This window comes from Tyto alba, unplaced genomic scaffold, assembly GCF_018691265.1.
Source record: "Tyto alba isolate M040663 unplaced genomic scaffold, T.alba_DEE_v4.0 Super-Scaffold_40, whole genome shotgun sequence".
Taxonomy (NCBI): Eukaryota; Metazoa; Chordata; class Aves; order Strigiformes; family Tytonidae; genus Tyto; species Tyto alba.
Genome location: NW_024881316.1, coordinates 23,332,451 through 23,350,796, shown reverse-complemented (window position 1 = coordinate 23,350,796; position 18,346 = coordinate 23,332,451). Strand labels below are relative to the sequence as shown.

The 18,346-nt window shown below is 40.1% G+C and overlaps 1 protein-coding gene across 3 annotated transcripts in view; it reads left to right on the top strand.

Moving 5' to 3' along the window:
* The first annotated feature begins 225 nt into the window (after nt 1-225).
* PRIM2 (DNA primase subunit 2) overlaps nt 226-18,346 on the top strand; it is a 127,104-nt gene continuing 108,983 nt past the window's right edge. Inside the window, exons 1-5 of one of the 3 annotated variants that reach the window (XM_033009867.2) lie at nt 226-421; nt 8,951-9,996; nt 10,652-10,755; nt 11,072-11,151; nt 17,019-17,139. In XM_033009867.2, the coding sequence (XP_032865758.2) occupies nt 9,615-9,996; nt 10,652-10,755; nt 11,072-11,151; nt 17,019-17,139 (687 nt within the window). In that variant the 5' untranslated portion in view covers nt 226-421; nt 8,951-9,614. Of the gene's footprint in view, nt 422-6,537; nt 6,589-8,950; nt 9,997-10,651; nt 10,756-11,071; nt 11,152-17,018; nt 17,140-18,346 lie in introns of those variants that run through there. The other 2 variants (XM_033009865.2, XM_033009866.2) reach the window with 2 other exon arrangements.

The following is an 18,346-nucleotide window of genomic DNA, read 5'->3' as shown; positions in this document are numbered from 1 at the left end:
AAACACTATGAAGATGGATAAATGAAATGGGAAGTTATGCTAGTCTTTTGCCTCCAAAGCCAATAATCTGTAAGAGCAAAAGTATCTGTAATTACCTAAAATGTCATTACCTCCCCCCTCTTCTTTTTATACATCACATCACTGAATTTTCAGAAACGCCCTTTATCTGATTCATTCCTTTGAATTTCAGTAATCAGGAGACTGCACCTGGAAGGTGAAGCTGTGATGCTGTTGCCTACTTGGTCTTTCCCTACATTTGGAGGGGCAGAGGGCTGGGAGGTGGGAGCTCTTCTCCTCTTTCCCAGGCAGTCTGAACTCCTTGGATGGCGAGGCTGAGATAGAGCCAGAATAAAGAACAACGTCCAGATTGCTTCAGCTACAACTGCTTAACAGGGAGTGCCTGGAGATGCAAAATAAGCAGGTTAGTAAGTCTCATGCCGGTGAAGTGTGGGAAGAAATAGGGCTGGCTATGGGGGTGTGAGTGAGGGAAAGAAGTGAACTATGGTAGCATTATCCAGGACACCAGGCTGGTTGGGGATGGAGTTACTACTGTTATTCCAACTACTGAATTATTGCTGCCTACACGTGAGGGATGTCCAGATGGGGGATCAGTAACAGAAGTGCTGCCTATGAAGGAGACAGAACTGGGGAAGGAAATAGTGGGGAGATGGGGAAAATGAGCATCATGAGATCCTGGAGTCCAGAAACTGTCAGTGTGGACTGAGACGCAACCTGGGATGGCAGACGAAGAGACTGAGGAGGTAGGGATGGCAGCCTAACCAGCACATTTCTGAGGACACCTCAGACTGTTCCTTTATGAGGCTTGCCTGTTGTGTACTCCCCTCCTACACCTTTGGCTTTCTCAGTGCCCTGTGTAGAATTTGCAGGCTGCCATGGGCATACAAAGTGAACCCAAGATGCTCCCAGGCCTGTAAATAAATTAATGATCATGGTTCTGTTCCCTGAGAGTATCACCTGCTCCCTCCTGCAAGGCAATGAGATGGTTGGTGTTGGATGAGGAGGTGTAACACAGAGCTGCCTGCTCACCACTTGCCACCAAAGGGATACTGGCAGCTCTGTCACTGCTGTAAAACTGCATCTTGTAGGAAATTCTCTGTTCACCCCTGTGCAAGAGGTCCCTGAGAGACAATAGAGTGGACTTCTAAACCCTAAGTGTGAGTTATTGTCACAGAAGAGCACATTTCCAATTATCTGATCCAATTATCTTCTTGTCCTTCTCATTCTGTTAAATCTTCAACTAATTGGACTTTTAAATCAAAATCAAATGTAGTTTTTATTTTACTGCTCTTCTGGTATATTTAGTTTTTTCTACTTACAAATATATTATATCATACCTATCTGTACACCATACAGGGTTTTGTCCTATGTAAGTTTTTGTACTAGCCTCATCTCTCTACTGTGTGGACAACTTCTAGGGGTACATGCAATATTATGAATTTGTCCCACGTGGTTGATTCTTTCTCTCATACTCTTACCAGAGGGAGAACTGTATGTGAAATTTAGTGCTTTGTTGCTGTGTGTTATTGTTTTATTTTTAAAAGCATTGCTATTTATTTAACAATTTGTATTTATGATAGATAAAGGCAGGCAAAGAAATTCTTGCACTTTAAGTGAAAGCATGGAAAACTGCCTTCCCAGGTCCTTGTTATCTTTTACCTTGTTAGAAAGATGCTTTATTTCTGAGGAAGATAATTGTTGACCTTAATTTTAGGTGATCCTTTGGCCATGGAAATTTGTCCTCAAGAGTCAGTATTGCATTCAATAGAGAACAGTACAGGGAATAAAGAAAAGACAGAAACTTTTCTTAATCAATAAAATACCAAACAAATTGGTTAGAATAGAACAAACAGTTCAAACTAAAGCACACAAACTAAACCATCCTGAGACCTCTTTGTGCTATGTGACCCCTCAGCTGTGGACTTTGTAGAAAAAAATGTCCTGCGTTGACTTGAGATTTCCAGTCTTTAGAATTGTTGAAAAGATCTCTGAAATAGTAAGTGATGGTAAACTACAGCAGCTCTAACATATGTTAATTCTCTGCTATTCTAAAACAAGACTTGGCTGGCTCTCTGAAGTGGAAAATTCAGTATTTTTGCTGCATAAATGACCATTTTGCTGCAGCTAAACTACACTTGTTTTATTTCCCTGCCCTCTAGAATCTGCCTATAGGTGCTCATTACTTGGTAGCTTTCCTTGAAAGGTGAAGGTGGATGAGTATGTGCACTTTGTACTATCTAATCGAGAGAGGGAAGAATGGGGAGAGTATTCAGGGTCCAAGAGAACAGCAAGAAGAGCAAGGAGAAATGCCAACAATGATTTGTAGCCATGGTGACTGCCATTGTAACCTGTGTACCTGATTGACAGATCTTTCCTTTGTTCTACTTTTGCCTAAAGTCTGGTCTAGAGGACCTCGGAAGAACTTTCTCCCACTAGCACGGAGTGTTAAGCTATTGAAGAGATCATCATATTCATCATAAATTGGTGAGGCACTCAACACCTCCACATGTACTCAAGATTCAATACATAATTACCTATCTGCCATCATTTGTACCCGTATTTAACTGTATACAGTTCACTGAGGAGGCAAAACTGCAAGCACTGAAGTGTGTAATACCCACATAAGTAATGGATCCATAAAAACTGAGTATGTATAAAGAGAACACAGTCACTGTTGAAAGCATTTGGGACACTATAAACTAGAAAAAAAAATGTTGCGCTTTTTTTTTTTTTTTTTTTTTTTTTTTTTTGGCAATGCATCAATACCACCTCAAATATGACAGGTATATCTGCTGGATTCATTTAGGTTCATTGTGAGCCACCCTTGCTGTTAGGTCTTCAATATATCTAGTAGCCCTATGTTTTTTAAAGCAATATGTTAAGAACTGTGCAACTGATAAACTTGGTTTCCTAATTGGATGTATAAACATAGTAATCTCTTCTATGTAGTGTGGCTGTATTATATGAAATTTTAATAGTTATTTAAATGTTATTAAGATGAGTTTCAGCTTCTGAAATTTGCTACGCAAAGGTATCATGTAGTTTTCAAAACAATAATGTGTGTACCAGATTTCTATCTGTTTACAGATTTCTACCTGTTTTCTAGTGCCAAGAGTTACTCTAGTTCTGTAGTCTGAAAGCAAATAACAGTTTCATCAGCAAGCCCTGAATTTTAAGGAGCACTACAGTAGGAACTGATGTCCACAGTGCTGGAGGAGGGGGTTGACGCTTTACATTCTAAGACTACATTCTGCTTCCCGTGAAACAAATGAAGTTTTAGACAAGACTTCATGGGGAGAGGAGCCCTTATTTGAAGTTTTCACCATTACTTTTTGATAAACTGGTCAGTGTTGCTTCTTTAGCTTAACTTCCACAAAGTCTCAGCCAAAGGAAATGCTAGAACAAGACAAAAGTAATATAAAGACAAAATACTAAGAACTAAACCAAATTACTATATTTAGTTTCTAGTAGGAAGGCAGCTCAAGTATTAGCTAGTGTGTTAATCATCTTCATCTCTTATGTTTTGCTCAGGCAACTTCCAATTAATTTGGAATTTTGCTTGCATAAGGAATGTAGGAGTTACCTCTAACTCCTTATGCTGGTATCAATTCATAATGGGAAACAGGACCTAGTATTATATACAAGGGAGACTCTTTTCCCCTAACTTGCAAAAATACTTAAGGTTCTACTCCTTTGTATCACTTACATTTGAATAACACCACAAAATCCAAACCCAGAAAACAAAACAAACAAACAAAAAAACCCCACAAACAAACGGAAAATATATCAGCTACCCAGGCACCTAAATTTAGGCAGGCTGGATGTCCTTTCAGAGGCCAGCAGGATACCTACCTCTTTCCAAGTATTCCACGGGAAACTATTCCCTTTAAAGGAAGAGCTTAAATAGGTGCACGTTTAGTGGCTAGATTAGGCAGACTGGATCCTACCCTGATGTTTATTTTGGGGGTTTTCACTTGTAACGGTGGAAGTGCTCTGAGTAAGTCCAGGACAGAGATTTATTAGCAATTGGGAGGCAGCTGGCCACTTACACTTAGGTTGGAATTTTGCAGACTGTTTTACACAGCGACTGGGTATTTGAAAACCCAGTGCGTGTCAGTACTGAGCAGGACATTTTTTCATGATCAAGTCATAGGCTTAAAATGGGAAATCTGCCTGGCCAAGTCTGTATTATTCAATAGCCCTAGATAAACACCAGAAAGGCTGAAGAAAATCTTTAACCTGCAGCGGGTTTCTTTTAATGGAGATACAATAATATTTTAAAATTTTCAGACAATAAGATATTCTCCTCACAAAAAACAGTTTAAACTTTTTTGCATTATTCTGAATCCTGACAATTAATGCCTTACATGATTAAAAAAAAAAGATAAAAATCCTAGATACATAGATATGCTTAGTTTTTATATGGGATAGACATACTTTTGGGGTTAAAGAAATCTTTCAATTACCTACAGATTACTTGATAAGAAAGGATCCTATTCTTTACTGCTATACAGGTAGAAATTCAATTAATATCTAGAGAGTATTAGAAATGCAGCAAATCTTAAAAGTTATATGTAACAAAAGCATATTCTTCTTCTAAATTATTTTACTGGTAATAATTTCCAAGAAAAGAAAACATCAGTATCTATACAGATAGACAGACTGAAAAACTTCTTTGCATGTTTCAGAAGCTCACAATTTAAATATGGTAAAGATACACATACTAGGAAAAAGAAGGAGGAGATCCTTGTGCAGCAGAATATATTAAGTCTACAAATGGATTCTACTTTCTTAGTCCTAATGCTTGATAGTTCAAAACCTTCCACTGTCTGTTTGTTTGGAGAGAGCTCAAGCTGTACTTACGCTGACCGGCCAGGATGTTTGTGTTAACTGGCTGGTGGCTGCTGCTCCACACACAAAAGAGGCTGAGCTCTGCTTTTCTTTCCCATGGTAGAAATCTGAATCACTCTCTCTTTCCTTTACTCAGGCTCGAATTTCTCAAATGTGTGAGTACTTCTTATCTTTGATGCTTCAACCCTTCTCTTTAATATTGATCAAATGCTCAAAAGTTATCAGAGGAAGATTAACAAGAGAAAAAAAACCCGAATCAGGTTAACCCCCACCTCCCCGCCCTCTCAAACCCCAGCATGGCAGGCAAAATTATTTAAAGCACATGGAATATCTTATAATGAAATACAGGAGTGTCATCCTTTTGGAGAAGCCTAGCACAGGGACAGGGCAGATTCTTCCTTTATATGTAGCCTGAAAAATAATATTAAGACTTTACTGAAAATATGATACATAACAGAACAAGAATGCAGTGACCATATTCACTACAGCAGCCTAAACATACTGAAGAAGATGCATGCAGTGGGAGGCAGAGGTGGATGATAGATCTACCTGTCAGGATGAATCTAAGATTGTGAAAATGTATCTAGATTTCCTCTGTCTGTGTACTTGAGTCTTGGATAGGGCACTTGGGGAATAAATCCAGGATCTGAAAGCCCTGTACAAGTGGAGCCAGAGAGATTTAGAGTGTCACAAGGGTTGTGACCACCGTCAGTCCCCACTTACATAAATTAACACTGAGAGACTGAGAGCATATTCCGACTAAAATAGCCCCCCGAACCTATCTTCACTGCATGATTCACACTTTACTCACTTTGGAGCCTGCAGGAATTTAAAGGACAGCTCAGAACATATACCCTGCTATTTTTAGTATGTACAGAGGTACCTCTGCATCATGGTCAAAAAAAAAAAAATCTCACTATAACCTGGATGGCAAATATTTGAAGAAGTAATAAAAAGCATGGAGCAGAGAACTGCAAAACAGACATACAAAGAGAAGTTGGGCTAGCAGTGACACAAATAAGTTACAAGGAAAGTATAAACCTGTCAAGACTTCTGAAAAAGCCATCAGTAAAGGAATTGAGTTAAACAATGGAAAAAATCTGTAAATAAGTATTTTGAATAAACAAAAGTTAAAAAGAAAAATCAAGAACACTATTTTAAGATGTGAAAACATCCAGAAATCAAGTAATGAAGGCAATATATAAAGACTGAGTTACACAAGAATTCAACCAGGCTGGTGATACACACATTAAATAAGACTGTGGGTAAATTAACAGTAAGAGGTGAAAGGGAGCTGGAAGCAGAGAAGGGACATTTTGTGATAATCCCTGATTATCACAAATTAATATAATCACCCTGATTAGAGATCCAAACATCCCAGACATGATGGATGAACGAGGTAGCTTGAAAGAGAGACTGGATATTGGCATCGCCATGTTTACCCTCCTGTTAGCAGTGGTAATCATGCAAGTAGAGAAGAACTGGGCTCCAACAGATTAGCGTTGGGCACTCTGCTAGTTAATATAACAAAAGTGGGAGTAGAAACTGTGCAGTGATACACATTTAATGCAAATAAGGAATTTGGTTGTTTTTTTTTTTTTTTTTTTTAATTAGGTAGCAGAGCAGGTTGGGATGTGATAGATTGGACTGTACTTGGATGGGATGATGGGGACAGTTTGACAGATGGCCATATGGATGTTGTTGTAAAACATTTGTGAGGTGGGTTGTTGCAACATCAATTATTCTGTTAAAAAAAATACTTAAAAAATCAGCCCCTACTGGCAATGTTCCTGTGGAATTGATGAAAATATACATGGAAAAAAGTAAAGAAAATACTATTGAGACTGTCTATAGGTTTCAATAAATACGTCAATAAGAAAGTTTGGGTTATGACATTGTTTGAATTGTGGTCTGGGGTGTTTTCCACTAAGATGGTATCTTTTCACATCTTTGTCTCTTTTCCCAAGTAAAGGATTTTTGTGTAAAAGGGCTGACAAATGCCTCATAAGATTTTGCATTGTAAGATTTATTTGAGTCTAGTAATATAGATGTTAATTTTGCTTCTTAACTTCTGCTGAAGTAATCACATGACCTTTTCCAATAATGTTAGTGTTGATGGTTAATTGAAATAAAAAAAACAAAGAGGTTAGGTCTTCACCTAATTCCAGACAATTCAGGGATCATTACTCAGCATTAGAGGAAAAGAAACTCATAGTGAAATAAACAAACAAGAAAGGCAGCTGTAGACATAACTCTTGATCTGTAAAAAGTCAGCAGGACATGGCTCAACAGAAGACATGGTGATGGACAGCAAACTGCACACATTAGTTTCTAAAAGTGTGGTACTACTTACGTGCCAAACCCTCAATATTAATTGAAATGAAATGAAAATGGAAAACATTGCTGGTTTCTGCAGAGTGCTCCTCAGCACTGTTGCACTTCTCCCCCTCCGGTCCAGGCCGGGTACAGCACTCAAAGCGAACGTACAAGCTCTTTTATTTCTCCTTGACCTGCCTTGGACGGTACACTGACAATCTCAGTACAATCTCTTGGATATTAACACACTGGTCAGAAAAAGGCAAGGTCTCTGCCTTCTTGCAACTACTGGGTGGATTTTGGTGCACCCACTCCTACTGAGCAACTCATGTAGCAGCCAGGTGGAGAAGGGAAGAAACTGTACAGTTACGAGCACTAGCTATTCAGAGAAAGTTGCTTTGGGTTAAAGTTGCTTTATATATATATAAAGATATAAAGTTGCTTTGGGTTAAATATATATTTTTATATATAAAGATATTGACAATATGTTTTTTCCTGGAAAACTACAGAGCAGCCCTGGAGAGTGAAACTTGATTTTCTATCTTGTTAAACTGTTCAAACGGTCCGTTGGTAGAGGTTTGGCCCAGATCAAAGAGCACACTTCGCAGTCTGAGAATTAGCATGAGCACAGGGGTATTCTCCATAGGCAATATGGATGTGGCCACCTTGTTTTGAAGGGTAACTGGAGTGGGTTATTCCACATCAGTTGAACTCAGCAGCATATTTGATCCACTAGCACAGAGGCAGGCTGAAGTTTTAGGCTGGCTTCCAGTGGCAGTATTTGTTAAAGCTGCAATCAGATTTCTCAGCAATGTCTTAGCTGTTGCCCAAGAACATGAGATTAGCATGTGTCCTGGTCCATGACTGCTTCATTGCTCTTAAGAACTTGCTAGCCTAAGCTATTGATTTTCCTCACTTTGTGGGGATAAACTGTATGTCAGCTCTGATTTTCCAAACCCCTTACACTCTGAATTTGTGTCAAGATCATTAACCTATGTTTCTGGTTGGGAAAGCTAGCAAATAAGTGGCATTTTGAGGCAGGAACACAGACATAACTTCAGTTGCAGCAAAATGGTCAACCCAGTGGCAAAAATGGCAAATCCTTCAGTTATCTTGGAAAAATGACAAAATTATACAACTGTAGAACAGCGCAGAGTTTATGGGATTATTATCAGAAAGTGGTAATTAACTCACTCTCTAAGACTCAATTCTGGAGTTTTAGAAAACAGGCACTCTTTGCTACAGTGCTGGACACACAGGGGATAGCTCTTCCTAATGCGTGAGAATGAAATCAACAAGCATTTACACTGCCTTAATCATACATATTCATTGCATTTTTATCATATTCATAACTTTTCCAGGAACTCATTTAGCATATGTTAATGTCTCTTGTGCATGTCAGTTGGAGTCTTCGGGTGGTCGTTGGGGGTCTTCAGATGAAGGCTTGTAGTCTTCTTCACTGTGTTCGCCAGTTGACCCCTACTTCTGCACAAACTCAGTCCTGTGGTCATGTACATCTTGTCCTTCAAGGCTGGCCTGGTCTGGTTTTGTTGCTAATTTGCAGCTTTATGTTTCTTTGCACCTGCCACTACAAGGCCAAACTGTCTTCAGTAAGATTATTTATGAGTGCCTTATCTTACAGTTATTCCAACTATTCCTCAAAAGATCAGTATTTGTTCTGCAGTACAATTGTTAAATGGTTAAAACACCTTAAATTGATCTTAATAATTCTATTCCACAAATATCTATTTTCTAATAATCTTAGTTTGCAGGTATCAGGATCATGCAATTAAAAGGGAGTTCCTCAGTGGTTGAACCCTGTGCTGAACACTTCGCTTTCAAACCAGCTTAATGTCATCGCGAAACTGAGGCGATAGTGCGATCCTACGGTCACGTAAGACTCTGATGATGTAACAGGGGACAACAGTAGATGACTGATGAAAGCCTGGAGGACAGGCGGTGGGCGCTGCGGGAGGACACCTCGGGCAGACCCTCCGGGGCAGCCCTGCGGGTTCCTGACGCTGGCTGCGGCCTGGTCCCCGGGAGCCGCTGCACCACGCTGACGCTCGCTCCTGTCAACGTGGAGAAAGCCAGCGGGCAGGCAGGCGCTGGAAGCCACCGCCACGCAGACACCCGCAACCACGCGGGAGGCTCTCAGGAATTCAAAGGCTGGAGGGGGAAAAAAAAAAAAAAGAAAAAAAAAATTGGATTTATTTCATTCGGTAGCAGGTACTTTTAAAGATCTTCAATCGTGAAAACCATAAACTGGCAGAAAATTCCTTGCAGCGTATCACACGCTGTCGGAAAATCCAGAGAAAAAAGCCCGTTCAACCACTTTAGGTATCTGGGTACGTGGGCCAGGCACCATAGAGCTCCCTCCGGCGCTAGAGCGGCCACCGCAGAGCCGGCAGCATGTAGCAGGATCCGCCATGCCGCTTGTGGGCACCGTCTCCTGCGCCGCTTCGCGGTCGCCAGCCAATCGCCGCGCAGGGGGGCACCGCCCGGGTGGGCGGGGCGGGGCGGAAGTGGGCGGGGCTGGCTGTGCGCGGGAAGCGGGGCCGCGGCGGCAGGTTGCTGGGGGGGTTGTTTCTGCGTGGGGACCGCTGCTGTGGGGACGAGGGGGTTGGTCACGGCGGCAGCTCCGGAGGGGGGAGATGCAGTTCTCCAGCAGCCGAGCGAGGCAGAGGCAGGCGCGCCTGGCTGGGGACCGGCGGGAGCTGTACCCTCACAGCCTGCAGTTCTACCTGGAGCCCCCCACGGAAAACATCTCTCTGGTGGAGTTTGAGAGCTTTGCCGTCGACCGCCTGAGGCGTGAGTAGCGGCCCACGACACCCCTCTCACTCTCCCTCCTCCCCCGAAGCTTTTGATTCTTCCTGTCATGGCTGTATGTATTTTTGGCGGGCTTAGATCCTCTCTCGGCCTGTTATTAACGAAGCGGCTGCCTGCTCGTGCTGAAACGAACCCCCCTTAAGGCAAATCATGTTTCTTTAGATATTTCAGACAGCTGTGACGGTTCACGATGAGAGCTTGGCGTACAGCCGTCCGGGCTGTATAGTTTTGCTTTACACTGATGGTTTTTATGAGAACGTTTTGCTTTCTAGGTGTTGTGACATATTTGATGTCTCTTAGTGCAGCGATTCAGATCGTTGTGTCTGGGAGCAAGGGTTCCCCTGAGCTCCTGAAAACCACTGAATCAAAGGTTTCACCTTGGAACTGATGTTCTGAGGCTGATCCATCAGTGAGCTGTCTCCCATATTGACTGTATGGATCCCGGAGTTGGGTGAGCGCCTTTAAGGGCTTGTGGGCCATATCTTATCATCTGTATTTCTTACCCCTTTGCTCCCCATACCACTAAAAGCAATTCCAGTGGCCTTACCCCACTTTATGCATTTCCCAAGATAGGATACAGTTAGATTTCTTTTCAATATGTTGTTTCTAACATGGACGTTTTCTTTTTTTTCCCTAGTGCTCAAAGTAGTTGAAAACCTTGGTGTGAGCTATGTAAGAAGTAGTGATTTGTACAGAACTAAGCTGGAGTCTGAGCTCCGGAAACTTAAGTTTCCCTACAGAGTAAGTAAAAGTCAAAAAAGGGAACTCTCGTGCACTTTTGCGCTTTCTTTTATTTATACCATTCAAGAATTCTGAATAAAAGTAGAGGTGATGAAATACTATTCCTAAAACTTAAATTCTGTCATTTTGTCATAGATGTAGTTTTTCTTTGGGAGTATATATTTCTCTAGGGCAATCCCATTCCTTAATAGTCTTGTATTTATTGTCTTAAACATGAGTATTAATACACTGTTTAACAGCAATGATAAAGTAATTGTGGATTTTTAATCCAGGAGAGATTACTTCTCTGAAATAATAATAATAATATGTTCTGTAGGCTTTGGCTGAGGATGATTATGAGGCCAGAAGAAAAGACCATATCTCTCATTTCATACTACGTCTTGCTTATTGTCAGTCGTAAGTACTTTTTGGATTATGCTTTCCTCATTATTAATTTTGTATATATACAGTTACTACATTGCTTTATTATAGACATTACTGATATTTTGGAGTTGCATGGCTGCTAAATAGACAGGTAGCTCAAGCTAGGAACCTGATTTAAATTGTGATGAAAAGGCATACTTGGGATCAAAATTAACATCCAGATTTTGTAATGCTTAAAAAAAAAAAAAAAGTAGTATAAACTTTTGGGCTTCATGCACAGAATGTTGATTTGAGTCTTTCTTTTGACATCTTTTTTGAGATTAAAGCACACTGATATTAAGTGTTTGTTAGGCATTTGCAATGATTGATAATTTAAAATAACTGCTGTAAAGTGAGAGCCTTGTTTCTGGCAAGCTAAAGATATCATAGAGGCTTCCTCCAATGACTCTGCTTTTCTTCCAAATTCATTGCTGTTGATGGTTGCACTGCAGTTTTTTTGTCATGTGAAATCTTAAGCACAAAGCTGGTCCTCTTAAGTGCGTTCCTTTTGCTTCAGCTGTAGTTTTCAGATGAAATTATAGAGGTTGTCAGTGTTTAGCAATGTCTTTAGCAGCTCTGTTAGGCATCAGCGTGGACTCCTGATTCCTTGCCATTGCAGTCCTTTTTTAGAATTAAAACTGTCAAATATGAAGTGTGTACTGTCTTGAATTGTTAATTCAACTGCACTTTAGGTTGAAATACAGTTTGTTTAAATTACAGGAGTGTGGTAGTATACATATTATGATACTGTAATAGCTGCCATGACTGAAGTGCTGCTATGGATGAATACAGATTCATAAGTAAAAACAGACCAGGAAGGTGATTAGGAGGCATTGTGCCAAGATACAGAGCTGGAATGGGTGGGGCTTTTCCTTGGTCTTCATCCAGTTGAGAGTTCTTGGGCAAGTGTTGGAGAAGAGACCAAGGTGGCTAACAACATGGTAGACTCCTGCTACAGACCATCTGATCAGAATAGGAAGTAGCAGAGGCCTCAGAAGCCTCCAGATGGAGGAAACCTCACCATGACCTGGGTGACTTTAAACACCCTGAAATCTTCTGGATTATTCACACCCCATCATGTTGCCCTTTCAAAAGGCATCAGGGCTGTCCAGAGGACAGTTTGTTGATGTATGTGATCGATGAGCCAGCTAAATCTGTGATGCATGTACAATGAGGAACAGGTTGTGGATATGGAGATCAATAACAGCCTTCACTCCAGGGACTCCAGTATAGTTTAGAATGCTGAAAGAAGGGAGCAAGTTGAATAACAGAATTACAACTGAAATTCCTTCTACCCACCTCTATTCTACATGTATTATTTACAAATAATTATTTATGAATAACAAATGTAGTATTGGTTTCTTTCCAGTGCTTATGTTTGTTACATATATTTTTTTTATAAACTCTCTTAGTCATACTGCTCTTGCTAATTTTTACAAGAAATATCTTGCTTTATCTATATTTTAAGTTTCTACCAAAAACCCTTAAAAGGTATACTTAAGTAGCCTGGGACTAAAAAGCCCCTGAAAACTTAGTGTTTCTTATTATGCAGCCAGTGGCATTTTGCATAGTCAGTTTGGTTTCCATTATCCTCTAGTAAAACTTCCATCATTTAGTTGTTATTTAGACGGGACCATTGTTTTTCTGTGGGAGATGAGACACTTTGAGGGTGCTGGTAGTGACACATTTGAAGAAAGTTCAGCTGTTCTGGAAGGTAGACGTGTCTGGTGGCAAGAATCTGATCTGGAACTGAAGAGGAATCTGTTTTTGGTTAGTCTGTGGCTTCAGGAAAAATGTGTTTGTGCCAGATTCACAGAGGCAATACAAGCCATGTAACAAAAGCCTGAAGATTAGGTATTTCGTTCAGGAGTGGAATTCACTAATCTTTGTCCACGGTGCTGAGAAGGCAGGCAGGCATATGTGAATGACAGCATCTAGCATGCTGAGTGAAAGGCTGCCTTGGTCAGAAATAACCAAGCAGGGACTTGGCTAAACATTTGCTCTTGTCACTGATGTGATACCTTTCCCCCCTGCCCTGCATCTCTATAATGGCTCTGGCATCTCCTGGAATTAATGATAGATGCAGATAGTTGGACTACTTGCTTTTTCTCTGCAAGCCACCTTTTTAAAAGGAGATCCTTGACTTTTGTATGAGAGGTTATTTGACTGCAGTGCTTGCTTGGAAAATAAATGGGAGGCATGGTTCAAACCCTATGTTTCAGGGAAGTATCTTAAAAATTGTGCAGAAAGGAATACAAGCTCTTTTGGGCCAAAGAATCAGCAGGAAAGAACCTAGTTTTGTAGTCTGGGGGGAAAGACCCCATTTTAGGGAGGAGGGGCCTTGGGTAGAGCTCCAGGGCATTCTTTAAACTACTTGCAAGTGTATTTTTGTGTTCCTGTTTATATACTAATAGTTTGATGCAGTGTTTCAATAATGCCGCTTGATAATCAGCTTACACTAAACTAGCTTTTTTTGTTTCTTTGGAAAGGTGGACTTAGTGCTTACTCATAAAATGGAAGGTAACATCTTAAGCACTGTGAGGTGACCCAGTATCCATCATTCTTCACTCTCTCCTGAGAGGCAGCTATTTCAGGGATGAGATATTTCTGTGCTCTAAAACTGGCACGTTCCCCAAAAGGCAGAATTAGGAGGCAAATAAAGTGTACTGTTCTCTAAGTTTTTATCATATTAGGTCAGAAAAAATAATCTTGGCACAACTCATTAGGTTTAATTAACTACTATTAAGGTAGGAGTGTTTGAAAAAGTGTGCTTTACATAGACATAACAGCAAACTAGCTTCAATTCAGTTCCTTGTGGCAGTTGTGTTTACAAGCTTGTTTTCCTGCGGCGCTGCCTTTTTGTTTCCAGTTGGCCAACAGTGCCACCCAGGGGTATGAGTTTACATCAACTTTTTTTTCTAGTGTGCATCAGTCCTCAATTATAAATTGGATTGGTTTGGTTTGCTTTCTGCCTTTTGATGTTCCAGACTTTAAAGTTCCAGACTTTTGAAGTTCCAGACTTATTCCCATACAATGTTGCTAAGATATGGCATGTACAGTCTTGAATGAACAGTCTCATCCATACCCTTATTTCACACCTATTGTAATGTCACTTGTGTCTGTCAAGATCAGGAAACAGAATAACCTTGTTTCATTCACTTTCATGGTAAGCACATCTCTAAAGGGAATTTTACTTGCATGTTGACCATGAGCATGCATTTCTGCTTGTCTGTTGCAACTCTCTTCACTTTATCAGATTAGCTATGAAGAATCTTGAAAGTTGCAGGAGCATAGTCTTCACTTTTCTTACTTAACATGCCTCTGCTCTGACAGCAAAACCCTCTCATTTATTCAGGAAACTTTCAAACATACTTTTGTGCCTTTTTTTTTTTTTTTCCCCTCCCCCACCGCCAGGTTGCATAACAAAGGCATAAGTTCTTTATCAAACTTAGCAAAGACTTTACTCCTGCCATTTTTTTTTTTCTGTACGATAAATTAGACTTGTGTGCTAAAATTGCTACCTCTTACATTGACTAGCATTTACTTTTGTATGCTTTCTGTAACTGTGTCCCCTTGCTGTCTGCTTTGTGAAACTTAAACTCTGAGTAATCTGGTGTTGGTAGCTTAGTAAAATAGAGCTCTGGCCCATGCCCAGGTCTTTTACAAGTTGACATTAAGTTGTTGGTAACTGAACTCTCATTGTGGAATGTGAGCTACTAGTCTTAGGTTCCAGATTTAGGAGCATTTTAATGTCTTTCTGAAGTACTTCAGTGTTTCATAGCAAATATGGCAATCTTTCCTACCACTCCTTGGGGGCTGAAGAGGATCCCTCCCCCCGAGTGCTGTTCTCTGATATGAAAGAGCCTGTTTTTTCATATTATTTTTCTAGTCAGGAATCTACTGATCTGATTTAAATGGTTGAGTATTCATCATGCAAAAAAGTTAAGTGGCAAAAGAAGAGGAGACATTCCTAATGTCTGTGTTTCAGTTACCTGCAACTATCTCATCTTCAGCAGCAGCTTGCTTAGTTATCTAATGACAGTGACATTGCTTTTCAGTTAAGCTTGTGGTTTTGATAATAAGTATTATTACTAATAACTGTCTGGAATGAGAGTGTACAATTTTTAAATAGTGTTAATAATGAGTATAAAATGGGATTTGGGTTTAGAAATGATGTAAAATTTTCCAAAGACATACGGAAAAAAAATTAATGTAAATAGTGCCCTAATGATGATGTTCCTAGGAAAATTAGTTTTGAAGTACGTGCTGGACATATACAGTAAGCCAGTTCTTTAGCTTTTTGTCAACTGTAGGAAGAATCCACATAGTTGTGTGTATTGTATTAGAGATAACAGTACTACTTTCTTGTTTTGATAACTTAAGCAAGTAGGTGGGATTGCAGCCTTTGGTCTACTCTCCTGAATGCAAAGAAGAAGAGAGTGGCTGGCCTCCAAAGTTACTTTATATGCTTGATTTTTTTTTTTTTCCTTAGGAAAACAAATGCAGTATAAAGCTGATTAATTAGGAACAGAGTAAAATTGTCACATCCTAGGATTTTGTTACTGTCCAAGGTGATCACAGTAGAACTGCAGAAGATCAGTCAGAAAGTCATTAACTTTCATTTTAAGTTACACAGATTATTGATACATCCCAAGCACTGAAACTGTCCACAGGGTTATACTTTGCAAAGCACCTTAACAGAGCCTTTCCATCTGGAATTATAATTTGAATAATAATTACTTTTCTCCAAGCTATATTTCAAGCAGAGGATTTGTCCACAAAAATACAAACAACTCTGTTGTAGTTCAGTGGTTCCCTATGGGAAGAGATGCTTAAATGTTGTAGGGAGAACATGTAAGAGTGCAGTATTTCTGTGCTCTGTGAATTGTCATGGCAGTAGCCCACAGTGCTCTCGGAGGACAGTTTAAAAGAATGCCCTGTAATAACAAGGTACAGCATCATCTGCAGTCTGTGCTTGTACACACAGGGTGGCTTTTGTTACTAATATTCTGGTACCTACTTGCTATAGCTTTGAGTAATGTGCTGATGCCTGGAATCTGAGTGCTCAGATGTAAAGAGTAATATGAGTACTTAGAGACTGGCTTCAGTGTTGTTTTTCTTTTATTTTGTCTACTGACTCCTTTCCCTGTGTTCTTGTTTATTCTCCTACTTGCTTACTTGCAGTTGCTAAACCCCATTTGCTCTTTTTTCAAGTGTTAGATGTTCCATTTGTGTTCCTCACCCAAGTTCATTGTCATATATTTTCCTTTTGCTTGCTTCCAGGCTATTTGTTGCCTAATATAGAGCACTACTGTTATAGTATTTAAGTAGTGTGCATGTTCCTTCAGCTGGAGATACCTCAAAAGTGATATTTAAAAGAAGTAGGCCTCCTAAGGTTTTTGCCTCATCAGATTAATTGTGATGTTAATTGTACAATGAAGAAATGTTATGCCATGTTGAGGAAAAAAACCTGTCGTTTAAATACAGAAGGAGAATCTTATCTGTGCTTGGTTACTGTTACCTAAAACAAGTAGCAAATGGTGAGTACCATTTAAGAGACTAACAGCTTTGATATCTACAGAGCAGTTTTTAGTGTTGAGATCGACTACCTCTGTTCTTCCAAAACATCAGCACTCATGCTTCTTTGGTTTGTCTCTTCACAAGTCTTTTCTGATTGACTGCTCCTTCCTGAAGGTTTCCTGCTTTCTCTTCCAAGCTTCTCAGTTTGTGAGTCCCATGCCAAAGTCAGCGTTACATTTAATACTGTGTTCTCTGGGTTTGACATCTAGTTTGTAAAGAAAGAGAATGCATAATCAGAAAACATACTATGTTGGTTTTTTTTTTTTACTATCTCTTTGCAGTGAGGATCTCAGGCGTTGGTTTCTTCAACAAGAAATGGATCTCTTGCGGTATCGCTTCAATGAACTAACTGACGTTTTAAGACAGAAATTCCTAGAACATGTCAATTTATCATTCGAAGCTGTAAGTATGTTACTTCCTGTATTTGTTATGTTGCATGTGCCTGTTGTTTGTTTTTTTTTTTTTTTTTTATATTCTTATTAAGATAGTTTTAGTAGTTCTGTTTAAAAAATAAAAAGTGCAGTTATGGCTTTAAGAAAACAACCACACAGAACTTCTGAACTTGGAGAATAGTGTGCATGCCACAGAAATGAGGATTAAATGATGTAATTTTGTGCTGCAACAAGAGAAGCTCAGTCTGATTCAGTCACCCAATAGTTAACTGAAAAAATGTGTAATTACAAAGGTAAATTAACAGTGTTTATGAAAGCCAATAGGTATTTTTAAATCAAGAAACTGGATGGGTTAGATCTAGTCTGTGTTCTTCAGATATGGCATTTGTATGTTTCATCTGTCCATCAGGACAAATAATACTCAAGTCAAAATTACCTTGCTTTCTTTTACGTTTAAGTGATGAATTGTGCGATAATTCATCTTAAAGGTTTCAGTGATAAGAAACCAGTGGCTGTGTTTGATTCTAACCTGACACGTGTATGTAGTCCATTCTCATCAGATTAATAATTTCATCTGGAAAATAGTTTTGGTCAACATACCTCTTTATGAATAAACTTTGCTCATGAACCTTTGCAATCTGCTAGCTACTTTTAAGATGTTGGCTACTTGCTAAAGTAACCAGAGCAAACCACAGTGACCTGATCTCATGGTTTGAGTTCAGTGGGCAACTGAGCACCACACAACTGCACACTCCCCCCTTTCACTCCCAGCGCTGAGAAGGGGAAAATAAGCCAGCCTTGGGATTCAAGATAGGATAGGGAGGGGCAAATCATCCATTATGGTCACGGGCAGAAGGCAGACTTGTTAGGGGAAGGAAAAACGAGCATAGATTTATTACAGACTCTAACAACACTTAACAGAGTAGGACAGTGAGAAGCATTGCCAAATCTTGAGAACACCTTCCCCCCACCCCTCCCTTCTTCCCGGGCTCAGCTCTGCTCCCGATATCTCTACCTCCTCCCCCAGTGGCACAGGGGCAGGGAATGGGGGGTGCAGTCAGTGCTGCCGCTTCTTCCATCTTCGGTGGGGGGAGCTTCTGGAACTTTTTCCCCCTGCTCCAGCTCTCACAGGAGACAGTCCTCCACAGACTTTCTCCGACGTGAGTCTCTCCCACGGGCCGCAGCATTTCCTTACACTGCTCCAGCGTGGGACACCA